The sequence below is a fragment of the Bradysia coprophila genome, chromosome X (assembly GCF_014529535.1).
Source record: "Bradysia coprophila strain Holo2 chromosome X, BU_Bcop_v1, whole genome shotgun sequence".
NCBI lineage: Eukaryota > Metazoa > Arthropoda > Insecta > Diptera > Sciaridae > Bradysia > Bradysia coprophila.
The window spans coordinates 1,860,841-1,884,483 of record NC_050737.1 but is presented as its reverse complement, the minus strand read 5'-3'; the positions used below and the strand labels follow the sequence as shown (position 1 = coordinate 1,884,483).

At 32.9% G+C, this 23,643-nt stretch overlaps 1 protein-coding gene and 1 long non-coding RNA gene across 2 annotated transcripts in view; one reads left to right on the top strand and one right to left on the bottom strand.

Annotated features, from left to right (window-relative positions):
• LOC119082681 overlaps positions 1-23,219 on the top strand; it is a 45,957-nt gene extending 22,738 nt beyond the window's left edge. The window contains exon 2 of the mRNA XM_037192258.1: positions 21,939-23,219. Coding sequence (XP_037048153.1) covers positions 21,939-22,702 — 764 coding nt within the window. The 3' untranslated portion in view covers positions 22,703-23,219. The remainder of the gene's footprint in view (positions 1-21,938) is intronic.
• LOC119082975 lies at positions 1,032-23,389 on the bottom strand. The gene is made up of 3 exons (XR_005088761.1): positions 23,251-23,389; positions 13,215-13,219; positions 1,032-1,042 (listed from the first exon to the last, which is right to left on the bottom strand). It is a non-coding gene; the product is annotated as an uncharacterized LOC119082975 (long non-coding RNA).
• Positions 23,390-23,643: the final 254 nt, after the last annotated feature.

Genomic DNA, 23,643 nt, shown 5'->3' with positions numbered 1-23,643 from the left:
GCAAAAGGGTGGCCATCATGGTCGATTCAACGAGGAGTATTTTCGCTTCCATTTGGTTATCACTTGAAATCGCTCCTGCTACGATCGATATTGGGAAGAGGGTATAATACATTGAAAAAAACAATTTTCCAAATATTTTCTCGTCTTGTCGATGCCAAAGGCCCACTCGATAAAAGAACTCAATTATTCGATTAATGTTTTTGTGAATTGTAATTCGGAACATTTTTAATATCTAGGTCCTCTACTGATCAGCTTATTATTGTGACTAATATGAAGTGAACACGTAAAATCAATCAAAAATGCTCTGCTGCCATTGGTATAACAAATTCACTTGATACAGGAAGGTTGCACGAGAATAACACTTTCAGCTTTCGTAAAAGGTTCATATGTATGGGCTGGACTGATAATTTTTTTAACTTATGAAATCTATGCCACTCAATATTGTCCCGTTTAAAATGAAAATACTGAAATTATTTCGATTGCCGACGTAGTGGTGATAATAGGTCAAAAGTGGCCTGACTAGCTGAGCCTATTTTACAAATTTAAATTTTCTCTATTTATACTTTAGAAGCATTTATTTTGAGTGTTTCAATGTTCCAAGAGCTTTTATCGAATTTTTTAACATCTATAAAATATGCCCTGTCATAGGGTATAGGGTACACGTTACGTATTAAAGGATATGAGATACAGGTGTGCAAAATGACACCATTAACAGACCATTATGTGTACAGTAGCACAGTGTACTTCACGCAAGCGCCACAAAACTGTTCTAATTGTGTGAACCAAACAGTGTGATTGGCTCGATTAATCGATCCGAGCAAGGAATTCATTCAAAGGACATAACAGTCTGCGAAAAGGTTCGTTCGATGATGTGTAAACTTTAAAATACACATAAATACTGCTATTCCAATTTAAGTTGATCATTTTTATAAAAAGCCAGTTAATCACATCGACGATCAATAGTTCAATTAGTGTAGCTGAAGTTTTTCCAATGGAAGTCCATTGGTTACAGAATTTAATTGGTAAGCGAATTTTGAATGATCTGATTCAGTTAGTTGGACGATTTGATCGTATCAGCTTCACAAAACGACAAAAAAGTCTGTGTTATCTATCGTCATAGCGATTTTCTTTTTTTCTTTTTTTTTTAATATTTACATAACCCCATGCAGAGTATTTGCAAATAAAATTTCTGTATTTCATAAAATATAGCGAAAATCAAGTTGCAGAAAATCATTCTCAATTTTCCATCAGATATGTTGACATACGTGTTCGTCGCGGAAAAAAAGAAGTCACCCATAAATGAGTAGATATATTGTAAAATGTCTAAAGCCATAATTGATTACATTTCTTGAATTCCAGAGAGAAAGTTTTCTTGATTCGAATAAAGTATAAAAAGTCTAAAAAGAAAGAAGAAAAAAAAACTGGAAAAATTTATGGATGTTTTTATTCAGCTTATGCATTACATGCATTTTACATGCGGCAGAAAATGTAATAAGTCAATATAATGTTGTACACATATATATAACTATGAAGGTTGTTGTAGTGACAAAACCGTTTTGTTTGAGACTGAGACGAAAAACTTACTTAGTATAATAAGAGACTTTTATTATGTTCGATGATAATTTCTGCTTTTATAATGTCAATAATAACGGATGGCGTAAAATTGATGTTTTTATTGTTCATTAAGCCAGACTAAGAAAAAAAAACTTAATTTGACCAAAGTACTAAACACGCAATATCCAACAAATAATTAAAGGTACACGCGAAAGCTTTTTTATTGTCAAATTATATGACACTTACATCGATAATAATTGTGGTTTCGTCTCACACACACAAGATACTAAAGATAATCACCTGGTCCCAGTCGCTGTAAATCAATTTTAAATTAACTTAGAGATATGGGAGTTTATTCATGCCATAAATCGAAATGATCTTCGATAAATTTTGCATATGATCGACCGTGACGAGAGCGGTTTGTTTTCTTGTTCGAAGACTTCGCAATATAAAATAGTGAGAACAATTAGTCCAGTTAGTCTAAGAAGTGTGCTTTTGTACATTTTTGGCACTAAATGAAGCCTTGTTTCATGATAAGCGACAAAAATGGAAGGCTATGGCTATGGAGGGCTACAATGTAGGACTACTACATTCACTAGTTATTTTTTCTCTGATCGCGATAATTCTTGTTTACTAGACAGCATATCACCGTGTGATATTAAATCTATAAGTTCTTTGGTTTACAAAGATTGTGTTTGGTATTGGCATATCTTCTAACTACTTTGTTTTAGTTTGAACAAAATTTTATCATAAAAGGCAGTAGTTCAAATGACTTTGTGCATCCGACAACTGAAATACGACCTATTTTGCCATGATTTTTCATTAAGAAATGTCGGTTTTTCCCGAACTATATATCGTGCGGGAAAAAAAATTAATTTCTTTACGATTTATAGTGCGGGAAAAGAATTACATGAATTTTTCTATGACTATACGATTGATTAAATTTAATATGGTGAATGTGAAGTGTGTATGTTTTCAAGTAAATTGATGTGTTTTGTCTATTTCAGTTGTCCGATGCACAAAACGTTGTTCGTACCTCGACAGGAAATGGTTTTTTTCAGCACACGTGCTAATTTTTAATAACTTAGGACTGGTGCTGAAAAAATCGTCATTTCCTGTCTTGGTACGAAAAATACTATAAATCAACGCACTTCAAGTGATAGCTGCCAAATAGAGTACTATTTCGAACGAAAAAAATTCCAAATTTTTTTACAGTGCCAAATATTGTTTGATACACTGTCCAGTTTCACTACTTTGTTTAGAGTACTGAGTACCTCTCATTCTTGAAGTGCGTTGCTTAACTGCTCCATTTTTTCATCGTTGTCTACAACAGATTTGTAGTTTGTTTTCCAGCTATTTGTCTATTTATGGCCTCAATTGATAAAAAAAAATTTAATGCTAGATTCTTGATTATCTTTCGAGTCTTATAGGACTCAGAATCAGGCTTTAAAAATCAAATGACAAGCTAAATAAATATTCTGAAAATTAGTATTGAATATGAGAAACCATAATTTGCAACCTATAATTCGTGTAGGTATCCAAAACATATACAGTCAAGTTATTTGTCATTTTAATCTCTACCGATCTCCCCATTTTTATAATGTTGATAGGCTAAAATCATTAGAAGTTCTTTTCATCTTGGAAACAATATACGTTCATCGTCGAAAAACTTGCTCAATATAATTCCATTGCATTGACCGAAGCTCTGATTTTTAACGATCGATTTAACCTTTTGCTGAGCAAAATATTCAGATTTTTTCTGATCTTCTTTTTTTGTTTTGTTCGGCGTTGGCAATTAATATCAATTGGATAATTTAGATTAGATCTTACAAAGAGACTTACAAATTAAATCTAATTCTACGTCACTTTAATTGTAAATCACAAGGTAAATAACTAGTTCATGTTCACAAGTTAATTTATAACAAGAATCAACACTCCTATTACAATTCGTTCCAATTAAATATTCATTCATTTAATGGCCGTTTTTTTTTTTTGCTTCTCTGCCTTCTCTAGCATTCGATCTCGTCTGACTATAATTTAATAAAAATTAAAATAACAAAAGAATCACTTCAAATAACCGAAAAGACCCCAATCATCAAAAAAGAAAAAAAGACTCAGAAAAACTTTTATGCATAGCGTGAAATTATAAACCATCTATAAAGCTCTCGTACGTTTTCTTAACATTGACAATGAAAAAGCATTGACATATTAAAATTGTAATGAATTGATGTGATTTTGAAAGGATTTTTTTTTCTTTCAAATTCAAAATTGAGGTGTAATGTGCATAATAACAAACAATATCTGATGGAGCACATACATATTAGTTTTGTACCGATTCCATGGAGTGTATTGTTAAGTTTTGTTGAGCGAAAAAATGGTAATTTGAATTTGAATTGTCAATTTGGAGTCATTAAGTTATTAGTGCGTTTTACTTTTCGCAATGACCATGCAGAAAAGTTTGTTCTATTTAACAATTGAATCAAATTTGAATAGCTTTGGACTTGACTGGTTGTATCATTGTGTGGGCTTTTTTTGTGGCTGTGTACTGGGTGGTAATATATTGAAGCGATAATGGCGCCTACAAGCAAATAAGGAATGCGAATAAATAAATAAAATGATTTCCGAGAATGAAACTGCATTTATTGGAATTCGTAATTATTCTGTAGACAGAGTATTACATTTTAAGGGATTTTTGGTAGGTCTCACGAAAATTTGGTGAAATGTTTCCAAAAAATTCAAAAACTTTTTAGTATTGATAGATTACATTGGATTCTGCGAAAGTAATTCTTTACATTACGTAACAGTTTTGTGATAAAAGTAAACTCTGAATGTGTTTTTAAGCAATAAGGTTCGGTAATGGATCGTTTTCACTGGGGGCAAACTACTATGTAATATTGAAATTACGCATGGGACTACTTCTCCAAAGTAGGCTCAACGTCTTAAAAATAACATGAAATAGTGTTACGAAAAATTCTCTGAATGCAAACTTGGCGACAAAACATTAGTTTTTACATGCTACATGCGTCGAAAGCCGTACTTTTAATGTTTTAAGCACTACTTTAGACGCCCTCAGCATGTAAAATCCATTACATAACTCGGTATAAAAGTAAAAAGTCTCGTTTTCGTGTGTTTATTGACCTCGGCTTCGCCTCGGATCAACAAAATTCACACGAAAACTTTACTTTTCATCTTTTTATCCCTAGTTATGTAATAGTTATTTACGTATATGTTGTGGACGGTATATTTTAGGCAATTTCGCGAGTTGTAGCCCGAACGAAGTGAGGGCGACAAGCGAAAGTGCCTAAAATAAACCGTCCACAACAGATGCGTATACAACTTTTCATGCCGAGGGCCCAAATTACGAGAAAAATTCCGTAATTTTTGCCCAAGGCATGAAAAATACCATTTCACCAAAATGATGAAAAGTAGAATTTGGTTTGTAACAATAGGTTCACAAAGAAGAGAAGAACTGACTGAGATTTTTTTAAATGTCTTTGTTTTCGTAAATTCTGACTACTAGAGAAATTGCAATCTGTATGTTGAGTTTCACTCGATTGTGTTATGTTAGCAACCCCAATAATAGACAAACAAAATGTTGAATCAAGTGAAGTAAAAGATTTTGTGCCCATCTGTTCAACGTCCTTACATCGAACGAAGTAACAGAATCGATTAATTATGAAACTCTTTTCGTTCGCTAAAACATCTTTTTCCGAAGTGAATGCAAAATATTTTTAATTGATGCGGCAAATATTATTTTAAATTTAGTCCACCATTTAACAGTCACCTATCATGTCTGCAGTGAATTTTCTAATCAAGAAAATTGCATCGAATATTTCTAAAAAAAAATATTTCCTGTCTGTTAAAAAGTAATTAAAAGCATTATGTGTTGTGTTGTCTTGCCTATAAAGTACATATTATATAGATGAAATAGCGCGAACAATTATTTATTATAAAATTAATAGGAACTCTTCAAAACACATATATTTTACTGTTGGATTGAAGAAACGCTGAAGTTAATATAATATTGATTGGTTTGATGAAATTCTTCCAATATATTTTTATATTGCGAGTGCTGTGTACACCGTAAATATATTTCGATATTTTAAAATTATGTGCAGCTAAGCTGCTCATTAAGCGTATCTGAAATTAGATTTCACTTTTTAACACATTTTTTTCATGTTTTAACGCAGAATTAAATTTAAAAAAAAAAATATAAGCAAAGAATTGGGTAATAGAAAAACTAGCGATGCATAAGACTACCAAAAAGAATTAGTAATTTTATTGTTAAAAGAAGACTTTTGCAATAAAGTTATTTTATTGATTTTCTAATCACAAAATTTATTTCATTTTTTTTTATTAATTAAATTTACAATTGTTACCGCACAAAAATGTTTTGCACAACGCTATTCTTTACAGATAGAAAAAAAAACAACAATAGTATGTTGTGTTACAAGTATTGTAATGTTGATTTTTTCAGCACTAGACCCAAGTTTTCCTTACGAGCGGAGCGAGTAAGGAAAATTGGGTCGTGTGCTGAAAAAATCTCATTACAATACGTGTAACACATCATGCTTTGTGCCAACCGAGAATTGAAATAGACAAATGCACAAAAATTCAGAATTTTCATTGTAAACAATCACTCTTCGAATTTGATCGATCACGTTGCTTTGCATTTTTTTAAAACGAATGCTGTAATAACTCATACGAATTTCATTTCAACACTGGTTTGAGTGTTGTAATAAGCCATGAAAACGGGTGTTGTAATTTTGGACATTTCAATCTAGTTATCGATATTGAAATCCGTCGTATTTCAATTCTCGGTGGCACAAATTCATGCGTGCAATCATTCAGCAACGAAATATTGTAACCTTAACCTCTATGACAAAATGGTATCCGATCATTTCGGTTTCTATTATTTTGTCAATCTGTCTGAAGCATTCTCCGAAAAGCTTCAACCGGTAAACAAACAGAAACTGTTTTACGTTCGAATCCGTTTTTGCGTTGAATGAAAAATTCAGCTAAGTCGAGTTGTCCGCCTTTGCGTTGAATGAAAAATTCAATTTAGTGGAGATGTCCATTTTGCGTTGAATGAAAAATTCAGCTCTTTATAATTGATTCGAACACTTTGTGGTTAATTTATGTACTGGGAAGGTTTTCTTGTGGCTGATTATACAGTGATCCCTCGGTATATACACATATCTATGCGTCAATGAAATATATCCAATAACTCGATAAACTTGAGACAACTTTAGAGCTAGAAACTAAAAATGTCATAACCATAAATTTTCAATAACGACAAATTAACGATAAAAATAATCGTTTGTAAAATTGAAATTAAAATACGACAGAGACTTTGAACAAAAAAAACATGATACCTATCAATATATGTATAACGTGCTATGTGTACAATATAACATTGTCGCAATATACATATCGCTCGTTGAGTGACAAACGGTTAAACAATCCAGTGCGCGGGTAAAAATAAATTTACCTCCTCAAGAAACTAGAAACTTTATGGATAAAAATGTACTTTTGGATTGGTTGGAAAACGCACACAGCCTTTGGTAAATAAATATTCCATTTTGATTACTCGATCTAGATTAAATCCACTAAAAGTGTCTAATGAAATAGTATTAACCTCATCGAATTTAAATTAATTAGATATTTCGAATAAATATTCAAGGAGATGCGATTTCGATCAAATTACCATTTGGATTTTAGCTTCTTAGCGACTGGCTGGATATAGTGGATAGTAAACGGTGTGTTTATATTATTCTTGCAATCCACAAATGATGTTTTGATCTCGTAATTTACTCAGTTTATTTATTGCTTTTATGTTAAGTTGCGGTGCATTTGTTTGTGATATTGAAACGGATATTAATTTCATTTGCTTATTATAATCTTAGGCTTGACGTTTCGCTTCATTTTGAATTTTTTTTCTTAGGTTTTTGAAGTTGAAAAATCTTAGAACAAATCCATCCATCCAGAAAGCATAGCTTTGTAACGTGATAAAACTCAATACTTATCAGATATCACACAGAATCGCACTGAGTTCGACTCATGAAAATCAAGGAACAAAAAGTAAAAGAGAGTCAGAAGAGTATATCGAAATCAGCTTAAACCGACTTTAGTGACTTGCAATCGTTCTTACAAATACATCTAATAATTCAAACCACTTATTTAAGAAGAAAGGATAAGAACAGACAGAATTCATTTTATAAAAGAAGATCCGAAAAGAAACAGTAAAATGAAAGTTTCGTCATAGATCTCGCTAAAATATCTCCAACAAAATAATTTTCATGGCAGCAATCATCTGCAAAGTCTTCAAAAATTGCGATAAAAATAACCGAAAAGATCTGGTTATTGTTTTCTTGTATATTCCTAACTATATGTCCAAACCTCTGAAGTAAAAGATTTTCAAACACTAGGCGATGATTTAAACAAAAAACAGATTTAACGACTACAACTACAGCAATACCGCATGTAAAAGATTCTCATAACACTAAAGCATACTAGCCGGCCAATTATGTTATGTTTAAAGAAAAAATTCTTTAATAAAAACACGTAATTTTACTTCCATCATCGAATTATTTGTTCCTCTGATCTTGGCCATGCCAATAGAGAGTGAAAGTGGTGCAAGTGTTTCTGCCGACTTACTGTAAGCAATTTTTTTTGTTAGAATTTTCTTTCTACAATTTTTTTGGTCAATTTTTGGTCGATAAAAATTTTTCGTACAGGTGTAGAATCACCCTCAGCGATATCAGTTATTTTCACCCTTTAGGGCTTTTTGACTGATTATTTAATCCTTCGATCTTATGGTCATCCCTACGGTACATGCTTCTAGAATCTACAATGTAAAATTTGGTAGATATGTGAACTTTTATCGATGTTAAAAATATTCAAAAGAAGAAGAAACTCAACGAAGGTGACTGTGTACGACATTTGTAATGACTGCCTGATCTAACTATGCAAACATTTGAAATATCCGGAAAACGTATTTGTTCGAAGCAACAGGAAAGTTTATTGTAAAATTAGCTAATGAAAACTCTTATGGATACAAATAAATCAACGGTAACTTTAACAATCAGCCATTGAAATAAATCATTCAACATTTCTGTTTCTGCGATTTCATGTATTTACACTTGTATACATCAACTTCTCGTATATCTACTCGGATAGTTTTTATTACTACTTATCTTGTGTCATCATCAACGATATGCAGCAATGATATGCATATTTTATATGCGGAAATAAATTAAAAATTTCTGCCAAATGAATGTCTGACAATTAAATTGAATTGTGTGACTTACAAAAAAAATTCTTTTCACTGATGCGCCAGCCGGTATTTTTCTTTTCAAGACGTCGTCTCATACACGATAAACTTTCATCTACCATCCATCAAGTAATCATCGTCCAAGTTCAACGAAAGTGTAACCTTTATTCGGATATATATAAATTGATCATCACTCTTTCCTATTCGTTCTTTTTTTGTTGGACCTTGGTGTACTTTATGTGATTATTATTTCTATTCGGATCGTATAGAGGTATATCATCCCACACTGAACGGTAATTGTAATATAACTACAAAAAAACGATGAAAGAAGATATTACTGAACGAACAATTTCTCTTTAATTGAGAATGAAAGGTTATTCGTCTTTGTTACATGGTTCATACGCTGATGTTTATCGTGAATTTGTGTTTTATTAAATTTTTGAGAGCGTTTAGCTGAATTAAATAAAGCGTACAAAGACCGTGCACTGACCCGAGTGAAAAAAGACACAAGATATATGAGGCTGAGGGGTCCATTTACACCCAACAATCTTTTTCGTCTAATAACAACGACAACAAAAATAAGCCATCAAGTATGTCTTATTGCCTTGTATAGGAAAGTCGATGTGTAAAAACTAATGAAGGAAAAGATCTTTTTTTCCGGTTTGTTGTATATAGGTCAAGAAATATAACATTTGTAGGGCTCTATCACGTCAAAAATCAAAATCAGTTAAAAACAAATCGATCGCTTTCTTGAGACCTAGGCGATACATCGAATTTAACATGATTTGAAGTAGGAGTAACTGGTCAACAACTTTCCGTTGCACATATCAGACGGTTGCCGTATCAGACGTTGTAGGTTGAAATACCCAATCAGGTAAACTTCAAGTCGATCCTCCGGGACTGATAGAATGAGACCGGTATATGTTGTCTGCTTTGGCTATCTAGGTGGACTCTATTTCGATATGGAGTAGGCCTTGTTTACCACAAGCTTGTATACCGGTTTCAAGTTCTAGTATAGCAAAAATAGTTTTTTATATATCGCGCTACTAAAAGTTTGCTTGGTCTACTGTAAAGCTTGCTGTAAAGTGCATAGAGATATATTATTATGAAAATCTTATACCCCTCCGCCCATTAATGGAGACAGCTCATATTAAAACTATTCGGACACGGACCATAAAACCATAATCCATAAAACTATATTTAAACTTGCTATTTTTTTCGCTCGGGTAAATGCTTCGGTATGGTTTTCCCTCGTAAATATTCTACGCTGATCTCTTTCAAATATTATAGCAGCAATTTAACGATGACATTTTATTAAAATTTGTTTTTAAATTAAAATTATGGTTTAAAATCATCACGTAATTCCTAAACAAAACACATCGTTATGAAATTTCTAAAACTGAATGGCGCAAAGTAACTCGTAGAAAGTGATTAAGTCATTAATAACACCGTGTCTGTTATCGCTCCGACTCATCTTTTTTTTTGCAACAAAAAATTACCTCTCTACTGTTTGTACATACACACAGGACGCGGGCATATATTTATGCTCTCGACGAAAATATTGTAAATTTGATTATTTTTGCGAGATTAGACAAAAACCAAATCTAACAGCAAATATTATTTCATTTCAATTAACTTTAAACATAACAATAATAAATATTAACATCGATGTCTTGTTAAAGATCTTATTGCTGAGATTGCACACACACCCAGGCTGAAATCAATGAAAAAACCACCACTTTCTCCGCGTGTTCCTTTTTTTCTCGCTATATTATTTTGCCAATTTAAATTATGTTTATTTTATTAAACAAAAGCAAAGTGAGTGTTAAAAGTACACAAGTCATGCACAGGGTGTATAATACGCACAGTTCAAATATATAACGGAATGTACTTACTTATTGCTTTAGCTTACAAATCTTTCGAATTAAAACATTTACCCATTTGCTAAAAAGGATTGAGCTGATGCTGTTTCAATATCTACACTGACTACACTTCGACCTAGAAATTTCGACCCTAATCACAGTCCCTGTTGGAAAATTGACGATGCAGCAGAAAATTGTTTGCTTTTCCTAGTTCCCTTAGCTAATCTCAGACATTCCTTTTATGTAAAAAAAATTTCAAACGAGGACGAACGATGAAAATTGCATCTCGTACGAGCAGGTGCAGGAAGAATAATTTCTTCATTAAATAAAGCGAACTAATGGAGTACAATTTATGTAAAAGACACCATCGGTCGCCCTGTAAAATCAATTTGAACTGAACATCATTAGAACAATTAACAACACCATTCGAATATTTATATTGCTTATGTTGTTGTTGTTGTTGTTGCTGGATGTGTAGACATTATAAATTTAATAAACAATCGAACAACTGCAACAATTTCATGTTATTTCTGATTCCGGTGCTTGTTTTACATAATTTTGGCTCAACAAGCGACACACCATATGCAATATTTACTTATACCTTCCATAATTTTCGTTGATGATGTAAAATTCGGCTAATTTATGCAAAGCACACATATTTTTCGTTATGAACATGACACTTGCGTTGTATATGGTACCATATATCCAACAACACACATTAATATTAAACGACCGGTTCAGTAACATACAAATTTTCATTTTCATTTTTGGATAGGTCAGTTTGATGTACGATTTAACGAGATTTTTTTTTTCGTTGATGTTGTTTTGTTTCTTTATTCGCTTTAAATCTTTTGAAGAAATTTCTTCAAAATGAGAGAAAAAAATCGGATGTTGGCGAAATTATGTAGCACAATGTAAGAAATTATGTTAGAAAATTGACGTAACTTTTTTTTATCGAATAAAGAAAGAAAAAAAAATCTCCGAATCGGTGTTGTGCGGTGATAGACTTTGTTTTCGTTAATTGGTTTTATTATCAATGATTTTGATCGGTTTCCACTGCGTGCATATTATAATACGTAATCAAATTAAAAATGAAAATAAATTATTTTTTTGTGGATTTTTTCTTGTTTCTTTTTAAGACGAACGTAAAAATTCGTCAAAAGTGAATAAATGGTCGGAAATAAATTAATTATGTTACGTAAATTTCCCGAAAAAGAAAGGTGTGGGTAAATGTCTATTGTTTAAATGCTTTACAAATGCATAATAATTACACAAAGCCGTTGAATTGATTTGTCTTACGGCTCTTTTATGGAAAATTAAAGTTCATTTCATTTTGTAAATTGTTGTCCATTGTTTCTCAAAACACCAATGTTTGCTTAATTGCTACTTCCTATACAGAAGGAAGACCATGATTAAAACAATTCTATGCATTGGATTGAGAGAATGGTAAAGAGGTCTTTGACTTACGCAAATGGTAATTGCAGGCATAACACAGGAGTTGAAGAGGTAATTTATATTGTCCTCTCTATGCCTAGATCACAATTATAATTAACAAGTCTTGCTAAGCATTTATAATGAACAGATTGAGATTGGTGCACAACAAATCTACTACTTCATTAGTCTTAGCAGGCATTTTAAAATATAGAACCAATTAAGATTAAGATCAATTGGACAGGATATTGGATTCTTCTATCGAAAATTTGGATTCGAATTTTTAAGCCTAACGACTCGTTTAAACTCTTTCTGAGTCATCATTTTAATGGTTCGATGCATGCAAAGCAATTTCGAAAAAATTCCCATCGTTCCTCACAATATCATTATGTTCTTCTACAAGGTACTATGTCTTTTGTTTAACTAATCCAAAACTATTGGGAAATCTCCAATTAAATGTGTAGGAGAGAAATAGTCTTTTGGCATGCTGAACTTTCAAGTTGAATTCATTCGAGAAAAAAATCATATATTCCAAGATCATCAATTATCTTTTATTGAATGGCATAAAATGAAGCCAATCCCACTTGGATAAAGTATTTAAAAAAAAAATATCAAATCGAAATGTCTTTAAGGTAAATCAACCTTTGCATTTAGAAATAAAATGTTCAATTACAAATTTTAAATTGTGCATATGTCATTACCAAAGAGACTTCAAGTTTAACAGAATTAACATTAACATAAATCTGTCATAACAAATCACTTGGATTCGTTTTATATTTTCTAATTAAAGTCACCTATTGGATACATCATGACTTTATTACAAGCGCAAAATGTATAATAGCAGTCATGGTCAAAATGATTCAGTTTTACCATCGAGCGTACACGTTGTTATTTAATACATCGATAATCGACTCATTCATTCATGTTCATGCGATGCGATTGGTAATACATTTGAAATTGCATTGCAATTTTTATGCAATTTTTTCTATCAATTAGATTCAATTGTTGTGACAGAAAAACGGATGAAACAGTGTGACTAGCCCAAGTGCAATAATGGATCGAAGGAAAAATTCCATATCTTTAGTGCAAGAGACAGAGTCTGGTATCTGAACAATTTTGTATTGTTTTAGGCTTCCAATCGGTTATCACAATCATGTTCAATTTATATTCGAATACTCAATCGAACTAACTTTCTCAGCCGCCCAGAGCCCTTCAAAAATTTCGGTTTTCTCGAGGTTTTTGACTTGTTGCCGCGGCTGGGTGGGCCGAACCTTGTTTGACCTTTATAAACGTGATCAATTTGACATTTTTCACATATCGCATGTTTGAGTAATTGATGAAAAAGGATTTTCGCGACCACTTCGGAGAAAAATTTTCTAAAGGCCATGACAGACCAACAAAAAATTTTCGGGAAAAAAGTTGTTTCACGATATTCTCAGAATTGAACGGCGATTCATTTGAGACGTAGCTCGTTTACTTGAATCCCGATTCCATATAAGCTGTTCGAAGTTTTGGCGAATTGACTCTTAAAGACAAAATCAAGAAAATTCGAAAAAAAAAATATTTTTTGATCATTTTTCACTACACCCGATGTACTTAGCTTAGAATTTTGTTTCTGTTTTCAAATAACATTAAATAAAATTTTTGGGTGTTATTCTTAGAAAATTAAAGATAATCAAGGACTTTTGGAAAATTGAAAAATCAAAAAAACTTGAATGATTTTCTCAAATTTTCTTGATTTCGAATAAGTTCCCAAAAAGGCCCTGATTACATATCCAAATATTGAGCCCTGTCGGGATTTGATTAATGTGTGGGTAGCATTTAACTTTATAGATACGGAAAGCTTATCAAAGTATAATTGCTAAATTTATCACTTCTATTCTTTTAAATATCTTCGACACAAAGAGGGATTCTTTTGAAAATCCACCTATCAAAATCGAACCCATTTCGTCTGCGATGGATATATCCATGGTTTGAAAGGTCTTTGCCAGTAGACCTCAAAACAGGCCTCACACAGTCTTGAGCCACACCTGGTTGCTGGCGGAGGATCTCCGAAGTTGGAAAGATAGTGTTTTTTATCCGAATTTTTTGGCCGTTATATGTCATAGTTCCGGTTGAGAGTGGGCTCGTTCGAAAGCTGAGCTGAATACTTTTGGGTCATGCCTAGTTTGATTAGATACATTGATATATGTTTGCAAAAATGTGCAAGAAAAATTTTCAAAATCTGTGTGAACTTTATACAGGTCTGGGTTGGTACTGATGACGCTTAATGTGAACCTAACACGCTAGTCGTAACATACATTGTCTAAGCTTTCCGTTGATACCTCATTTGCAGTTCTGGTGATTGTCGACATAACAGAATTTTATGTTAGTACAACCGCTACTCGTAAAACTCGGCAGCAATCATCAGCACTGCAAATGAGGTATCAATGGGAAGCTTAGACAATGTATGTTACGACTAGCATCTTAGGTTCACATTAAGCGTCATCAGTACCAGCCCTGACCTGTCTAAAGTTCACACAGATTTTGAAAATTTTTCTTGCTCATTTTTGCAAACATATATCAATGAATCTAATCAAACTAGGCATTACACGAAAGTACTTAAGCTGAGCTTTCGAACAAGCCCACTCTCAACCGGAACGTCTATTTATAACGGCCAAAAAATTCGGATAAAAAACACTATCTTTCCAGCTTCGGAGATCTTCCGCCAGCAACCAGGTGTGGCTCGAGACTGTGTGAAGCCTGTTTTGAGGTCTACTGGTAAAGACCCTTTAAACCATGTATATATCCATCCTAGACGAAATGGGTCCGATTTTGATAGGTGGATTTTCAAAAGAATCCCTCAAAATATTTAAGACTCAGCCCATCGCTCGTTATTGTCCTTGTTGCACATACCAGACCAGTGATTAGCCAGTTCCAAGCGATCGCAAATAATGACTGTCCATCTGCACTAGCCATAAACAGAACCTCATTTTCAAACCGAGTTATCAGTCATAAATTACAGTCTTATGATGTTTAATTCTGTAGAACACAAATCTCATTCGCATTATATAAAAATTCTCCCATTCAAAATGCAATTTAAAATGCTGTCGATTGGTAACACACACGGCAACACTACAAAATGTTCATTAATTAATCAATTATTAATCGCACACACCGAACGCAAGTTTTTCAATTTCTCGGTTGGTACTTTTGACTGGGTGCATTTCCATGATGAATGATATTGCATATAATACAATTTTAACGGCCGTTATTACTTTTCACTTGAATAACATAATTTTAATCTTTTCCAATACGTCAAATTTAATTGCATTTTAGCGCGCTGAAAATAATCAAATTTGCAATTATTGATGAATCTATGTGAAACATGCGAGAGTTATAAGTGTTTCGTTGCATGGCGAGTAAAAGTTTTCTTTTTTTCTTTCAAAAGACAGTGCACATAATTTATGATTGAATCTTTGTGTCTTGTTGTGTACACCAAACCATATTTTATGGGCATATAAAGTGACTTGCAAAAAGAGTCCGATCTGTTCAACTGTTTATTATAATTTCTAAAGTGGATATAAGTACATTCGCGACGCCTCGTTTTCGTATTGTCAAAACTAACATTTATTTCAAATCGATAGGAATCATTTCATGCTCATTTAGACGTGTTTAATACACGGATGGATTGACTTATGCTTCCCTAGTAGTAAATGGAATTGGAATGATAAATTTCTACATAATAAAGAAATCCTCACTCAGGCTTCTCTTTTTCGATCGATTCAGATCTCTTTAAGAGTTTATATTAATCAGGATTGTCGGCATTTCCCATAAGGTTTTCATAACGTAACCAACAGAGCTTGTTGAAAACGTTTTTGCGAATTTTAATAACTTTTCGCAAACTTTCACGATTTTTGAAATTCACGAAAAACATGAAAATTCGTGAAAACGCTTTGTCAGCTAGCATTGTGGCGCTGAGCACAATAATTCGTTGAATCAAACATTGTCCCGAACAGTTACATTCTTCCACCAGTTACATATTACAAGATATATTCTTTTGGTTACATCTGTGAATAATTTAAGGTCTTCGTTACAACTTGGACCCAACTTCATTACAGCAAATGGACCGAAAGTGTGGTTCTCGATGATTTCTTTATAAAACCAACTGCTATCCCGCGATTCTATTCTGACAAGAAAGTACAATGTTCGATAGGGCCAAAGTATCTGAACAAGTTGCGTTCCACCATATATTAGCCCAAGGTTCAGCGTTTACCGTTAGTACGTTTCTGGTTGGTTTTTTGGTTCCCTTAAAGGAGGAACAAACTGGAAAATACAATTTTTAAACCACATTTTGTTTCAGCTCGTTACAGCAGGTCGTACTAAATTTCATATGAAATCCTTTCCCTTTTCACCAGCGAATTCATCACAATTATATTTATACGAACAAATTGAACCCTACAATATGTATAACAACATTAACAGTTTCCGCCATCACTCTTTATTTACAAAAAAAAAACTCTATTCATGGCGCTACTGGTGTAGAACCAGTTAAAATCAAGCTGCCGAACCAATCCAAATTATTGCTACCAATTCTATCACAGTGCATCCAATCCAAGTGAAATTATTTTTCAATGTATTCCGAGAAATAAAAACAAATTGTCGGTTTACTTTTAATTAAAAAAAAAAGTACGTACGGGGCCGCAGGCCATCCAATGTTAATAAAACTGACTTACACATAGGAAGACATTACCATTAAAAGATATTGATTTAAGAGTTTATTAATAATTTATAATTAATGACTCGTGTTGATGTGTGACCGCAGTTATAAATAATGTCTTTTATGAGACGTTGATTTTATTATACAATTTTATGTGCATACCTATACCTAATAGATGTTGTATATAATGCATACACTTCTTGGGGACACATGTATCATTGAGTATACATAAAACTCACAATTGGACACACACATAGCATCAGGCAGCTACAATATATTTATATATTTATAGAAGACCAAATGATTACTATTTTCGATAGATATAAAATTTCAACAAAAGATTTTGAACAGCGATAATAATGGTAATAATGGTAAATGATGTGATGTGCTTCTACCAGCCAAAGATTTACATTTTCTCATTTTAATGCTATGCAATTGAGAGATTCGACCTTCGGCACGGATCGATTGAGAGCAATATCTGAATAGATAATGGATTGTAATTAGATTCAGAACATTGAGACGAACTTTTTTGTTTTGTTTTTAAATTTATTTTGTGTGTGTGTTCACAATAATTTATTAACTTGTGAAACGTCCTTAAAAAAACCGTATCGTTAATCCTATATCTGCACGATTCAGTAATTAATTTTTAATGAAATATTTATGTTAACATGACAATAACGACATGAAACAAATGCAGACTGTACGAAAAGCATAAAAAACAATAAAGAAACCAACCGTATTATTCAGCTGCTGAAGTTTAGTTGACTTCGCTGTTATAGTAGAACGAATAATGCATTTTTCTAGCATTTTCACAATGTCTGGCACAGTTTGATGTGCCTGTAATGTATAAAGATATGAATTTCACAACCTGTTAAAATGTAAACGAAATGAAGATTCGGAGCAATAAAGTCTGCATGTAACTCGGATGTTCAGCGATTGAACGTTTTCACTAGATCGAATTCTCCTTTAGATTCTAACGAATTGACGATATAAATCGCGAAAGTTTCGTGTAGACATAGTAGGACAGTACCAGCTTTCCAGATAGTCACGCACTAGTACTTACAATGGTCTAGACGTACAACAAACTTATCAGTTGCACACATAACATAACATAGCAGAAAAATGTTTTTGTATTTCTAGTTAGTAGGGTCTAAGGGCCAATTGTCCAGAATGTTACCAGATCCTCAAAAAATTTTCAATTTTTTCCAGAAACGGCTCTCGCTTACAGTACTAACAATTTTCAAAATTTTATACTTTATTCTTGCAGCGCTCCTCAAGCCCTGTCGTATTCCAAAATATCAAGTTCGATTCTTTTTGTGAAAGTTATTTAACTTTGAGTTAAGAGGGTGGATTTTTCTATGTAAACGCGATTTCTCAACCAACATTCTCGAACCGTGGAACCGAAATTAGTGAGCCTATGGGCAAAAATTGTTCCATGATTTTCTCATTAAGGCTCTAGCTGTCAAATGTTACCGACAATTTGAATTGATCCGTGGTATTTTACTTCAAAGAAATTAGACGAAGAATTCGCGAATTCACCCTTCATTTTTTTGTCATTTGACGATAATCAATAAGCAAAGGATATTAGGTGGTAAGATTGACCGAAACTGCGCAAAGTTTCGCATCTTCAAATATTTACCTGAGTTTGCTGACCGTGGACCATTAAAAAAGATATGAAATCACATTCCATATCGTCTAAAGCTATTAACTCAATCGAAACAACGGTAACGATAATCAAATTTTACGATTTTAAAATGTTCGACCTTACACGTTTCGCAATCATAATCGTTGCCGTCCGTCCAATTTGAATATCTATCGAGATATCAATAAATTTTGTTTTTGTTGCTCTCTTTACAAACGTATCGACAAACTTACAAAGGCGTCCATAAGCACCACTTTTTATTATGTCTGACTTGCCAATATATATATATCTACCATTTCGTTATGCAAAGTAAATCACACGATTAAACGAACACCTTGTTAATGAACTTACCATAATAAATGAGAATGAAAAAGAAAAAAAAATTATATCGCCCGTTTGTCAGTCCTTGATATTGGAAGACATTGACAACTTACCACATACACCATATTTTTACTGACAGAAAAAGAGTAATGAGTGTGGCACGCATGCAAATATCTCAATAAATATTATGAAGCTGAAACTGAAACGCGATCTAAACTGAAAATTTATTAATTTATAAATCGTTCGAATATTAACATTAATTTATGGTAGACATCAAAATGTTATCCACTCAACAGTTTGTCACGATTTCACACATGAGAAATGGGGAAAAAATCTTTAATAGCATCAAGGCTATAATAAGCTGTGGAAATTCTTATTAAAGAGATTTTTTTTTGTTATAATCACTTTTGTTACACTTAAGTACGAAGTTTTAATTGAAAAGGAATTCAAAATCGTGTATGAGCGTTGTGTATACAATACATTGATTGGACTGCGAGTCAAATAATAGTGGTTCGTTAATAGTTGAACACCTTTTCATTAACAATTTACGTTATAATCAGGAAATATTTAACACAATTTTTATTTTAATTGCCGGACATAATTAACCTATCAATTTGAATTAGAGTGTGTGTATGATATTGCTTTGTGGATTTAATTGTAGTGTTTGATTTTGTATTTTTTTTTTCTTCATTCTGTGAGGGTTTTCCATGGTTTCAATTTTATCGATGTTTGTGTGTGGAGGGAATTATGATCCTAGAGCTTACTTTCCAGACAGTCGTACATGGTATATTGTGATTAAATTTTTATAATTACTATCTTCTCTTCCCCAATTGTATCTAAATTCATTGAAACTACATGGAAATAAACTGTCAAAGTCGTTAAGGAATTAAAAAAAAAAAAAGAAAAACAGCAACAATGAACTGGTTGGGTCAGAGAATTTGTTTTTACGTCATTTTGGACCGACAATCACTAAGATTGACTAAATTTCCAACGTAGACCCTTTCTACCTCTCAAATGTGCACATAAATTCCGGTTTTTTCCCTCACCGACGTATCACAGTTTTTGAAGAATGATTCTATTAAAAGAGAACATCGAATTGTTCCAATTAAGTAATTCAAAAGAAAAACTTAACCTGTCACATACGGCTGTTCATCTGTTATCGACAACGACGACAAACATAATGACAAGCTCTGGGTAATGTGGTTCTTTATATGGCAAAATTAATGTTACAAAAATTGAAGTACAAGATTTGAAATCATCTAATTAAAAATACTTTGATCGATGGAAGTAATAGACCCGATAATAATACTGGTCACATGCTTGCCGCCTGTGACAGGTTAAAGATAATTTGTAGAACCGTGCATAAACACACGCTACTTTCTGTCTGATAAAAAAACTTTGGAGCTATGTCATCTGTTATCGGCGCTATTGATCCCAAATTGATGACATAAATAAGCAATCATATTTGGCAAATGTTGTCTTATAAAGTAAAATGCACATAACTACAGAAATAAAAGATTTTATGTAATCTATGAAATGTAGTTAGGTCAAAAGAAGTAATAGATTCGATAGACTACAGCTAAATTTCACAGGCTTGTAAGTTAGAACGAAAAAGTTCCTCACCTATAGTCATAAAGTCACTGTATTCTCTCCGTGTAGATTAATTTTTTGCACTGTACAATTGAGCAATTCGAAAAAGTTATTTAATGAGAATTCAATTGTGAATATAACATTTAAGCAGGAATATTCGATCCAAATCGTATCGATTCCCACACAGTTTATGTTTTTAAATTAGAATCAAACATTCCCTGTCTAGTCAGCGTTAAGGCCGTTCCAAAATATTAGATGAGATTACGATCTTCTATGGAGATCATCAGGTGTCACTAATTTTTGTAGGGTGCTGCAAGTGATAGTAGATTACGGACCGTACCATATTGGATTCACGAAAGACCCCATCACTCTCATTGATGGAAAACAAATTTCCAGAAGGTGCTGTGAGGAAAATAAATTTTACCAACGCACTTCAAGCATGAGTGGTATGTACTCTTAATAGGGAACAGAAACTCGACAGTTTGTCTAACAATTTTAGCACCGTAAAACAATTTGGAACAAATTTTCATATAAAATAGTACTCTTTTTGGCAGCTGTCATGAGAAGCATGTTTGCTTGAAGTGCGTTGATTTTACCCGTGTGAAACCACCATGATCTACTTTTCTGTACTATGCAATTGCACAAAAATGAGCTATCATGCCTCATAGTAAAAAATAGCTTTGATGACATCTTCATCAGTTCATCAGTTTTTCTAAACAAAATTATCTGTGACGAATTCTCAGTGTTAATGTTAATTTAAACTGCTATCAAAAACGTTTGCCCCACACGACCTTACTATGAAAGTCGGTGCGTCTGCGTAATATACTATTATAATGCGGATATAAGTCATTGAGATAATTCAACTTATAGGCACTTAAACGAGCTGGACATCAATGTAAAAAATATTATTCAAATTTCCATCATCGTGACTTACATAACGCATGCTCTTTTAGGTATCGAAAGTGTTAAAAGTATTTACGCCATCGATTCATCTGTTTATTACAAATATCAAAAAATAAAACTTTTAAATACGCGACTGACAGACTAAGTTTTCCGCTATATCTAAATATGGATGCAACAAAGTGCAATCCTATAATAGCAGATTTTCGTTTTTATATTATTTTTTTTCGATAAAACTTTTTGCAGAGAGACACAACATTTTATATGAAACGTTACGTGGTGTCGCAAATCATAAGTCACGATTTGTCGCTTCTCTATCGATTGGATTCGTATTGCAATATTTTTTTCCTTCTTCTTTATTTCTTCGTTGTTGGTTGTGTTACTATTCTAAATGAAATGAATTGAAAAAAAAATCGATTCCTTTCCAATTGCTGACATTTTGTTGTTTAATTAAGAGTTGATCTTTTTATTACAATTTTTTTTCTTTCGTTCGCAAAATATGGTAACCGCGCATTTGATTTTATATTATTCAACGAGTTTTCATCACACAGCAAATGTTTTGATGCACGAAGTAGAATGTTTTGATTGCCTAAATAGATTAGTCGTTAACAACAATGCACAGAAATCTTTCATAAAATTCATTGAAATTTATTTTCTCACTTTCAGAGCATATTGCGGAAGACGACTCAGATATGCTAATGGAACCGAGTGATTTTCATCCATCCGTATTAGCATCACACCAAACATACTATCAACGGCAAAACTATCGACCATATCAACAGCAATTCGGCAACATTGAACGGTCATCGGACGACGTGCCGGTAGATCCTCAGCCACAGGCGGCACAAAATTTCCTACCATCTTTTTTCCGTGATGTACAACCACTCGGCCATTCCCGACCATACTACACACAGGACAGTCATCGCTTCGCCGCCAATCGTCAATACGATCAATCGATATTGGGTTCGGGCGATTTTGGTGTTATTCGTGGTGGAACATTCTATCAGGACAATGATCCACCAATAAGAGGTTTGGAGAGTAACGACTACTACAGCTTCTACAAAAACAATGGACATGGACATGGTCCGCAAGCCGCTCCATACACCCAAGCTAAATACAATTCATTCGGTGACGATCAATTTTCGAATTTCCGTGATTTTGCCGATATTAATACACCAACCGATCCAGCTTACTCACATTTTGTGGTCGTTTATGCGAACAAAAATTCCACATCGACCCATCCGAATCCGAAAAATATTTTCGAACAATTGCAGTTGTTGGATGAGGAAAAGGCTCAGGAAAAACAGAAGAAATCGAGCATCAGTAAGATCAAGAAGAAATTGACCCTGACCAAATTGGAGAAAAAGTACAAGAAGAAGCTGGGACCAAAAGAGGGCGGTGAATATGAGCCGTTGTTGGCGCTGAGCTAAACTTTTTATGTCGAATGATTGGGGTGCTATTTTCTCTTTTTTTCGCAATTGTGTACAATTTAGTTTTGAGTTAGCCAACCATTACTTTTACCGTTTAGTGAAGCAAAAAGTATTTCTATAGAAATTTAATTTTAAATAAAAACTGTGATTTTTATGAGAGTTTGTTCATTTTTAATGATTTTAAACGCGAAAACAGTGACTATTAGGCGATTTAAAAATAAAAATGGTGAAAAAAATATACAAAAAATTTGATCGGACATGTCCACTTTATTGATATGTGAATTGAGCTGCCGTTAGTGAAATAAAGAAAAAATCTTTTAAATTATGCAAATTCCTTAGGCATATTTTCTTAGTTAATTATTTAGACGTTTAAGACAATAACTTTTACCGAACCAACAGAATCATTTCTGACTCATCCATATGAGTACTCAGCTCATGAAAAATGTCTGAATAATTAAGTGAAACCACCTAGCAAATGATCAAGAAAAATTTTAACCTTTTCTACATACTATGTCATCATAAGCATTTCAAAGGAATGAAAGCCGTACATCTACGATGCAAGAAAACCAGATGACACATCATAGTTGTATGATTGTAAAAGTGTTGTTTCAATCATTTTTCAACTCGTTCCACAATTTTATTCAACATACAATCATTTTTCAGGTATTTTTCGCGATCTGTGTACTTAGCCTTAGAACGTGTACCCACTGTTAATTTCAAATTGGAACACGTAATATGTTGTTCAGCTTTTAGTTATCTTCTTTACCGTTTATTTTGAGCCGAATGTAAATAATAACTTTTGGAAGGCATGAGGAAAACTATTATGACCTTAATATATAACTTGGAAAAGGTTTCAATCTAATGCAGACATAACCAATTGCATTTTGAGGCTTCATTTTCCACACTCATTCGTCCGAGGGCAATTATTCAGCAAGTCGTAG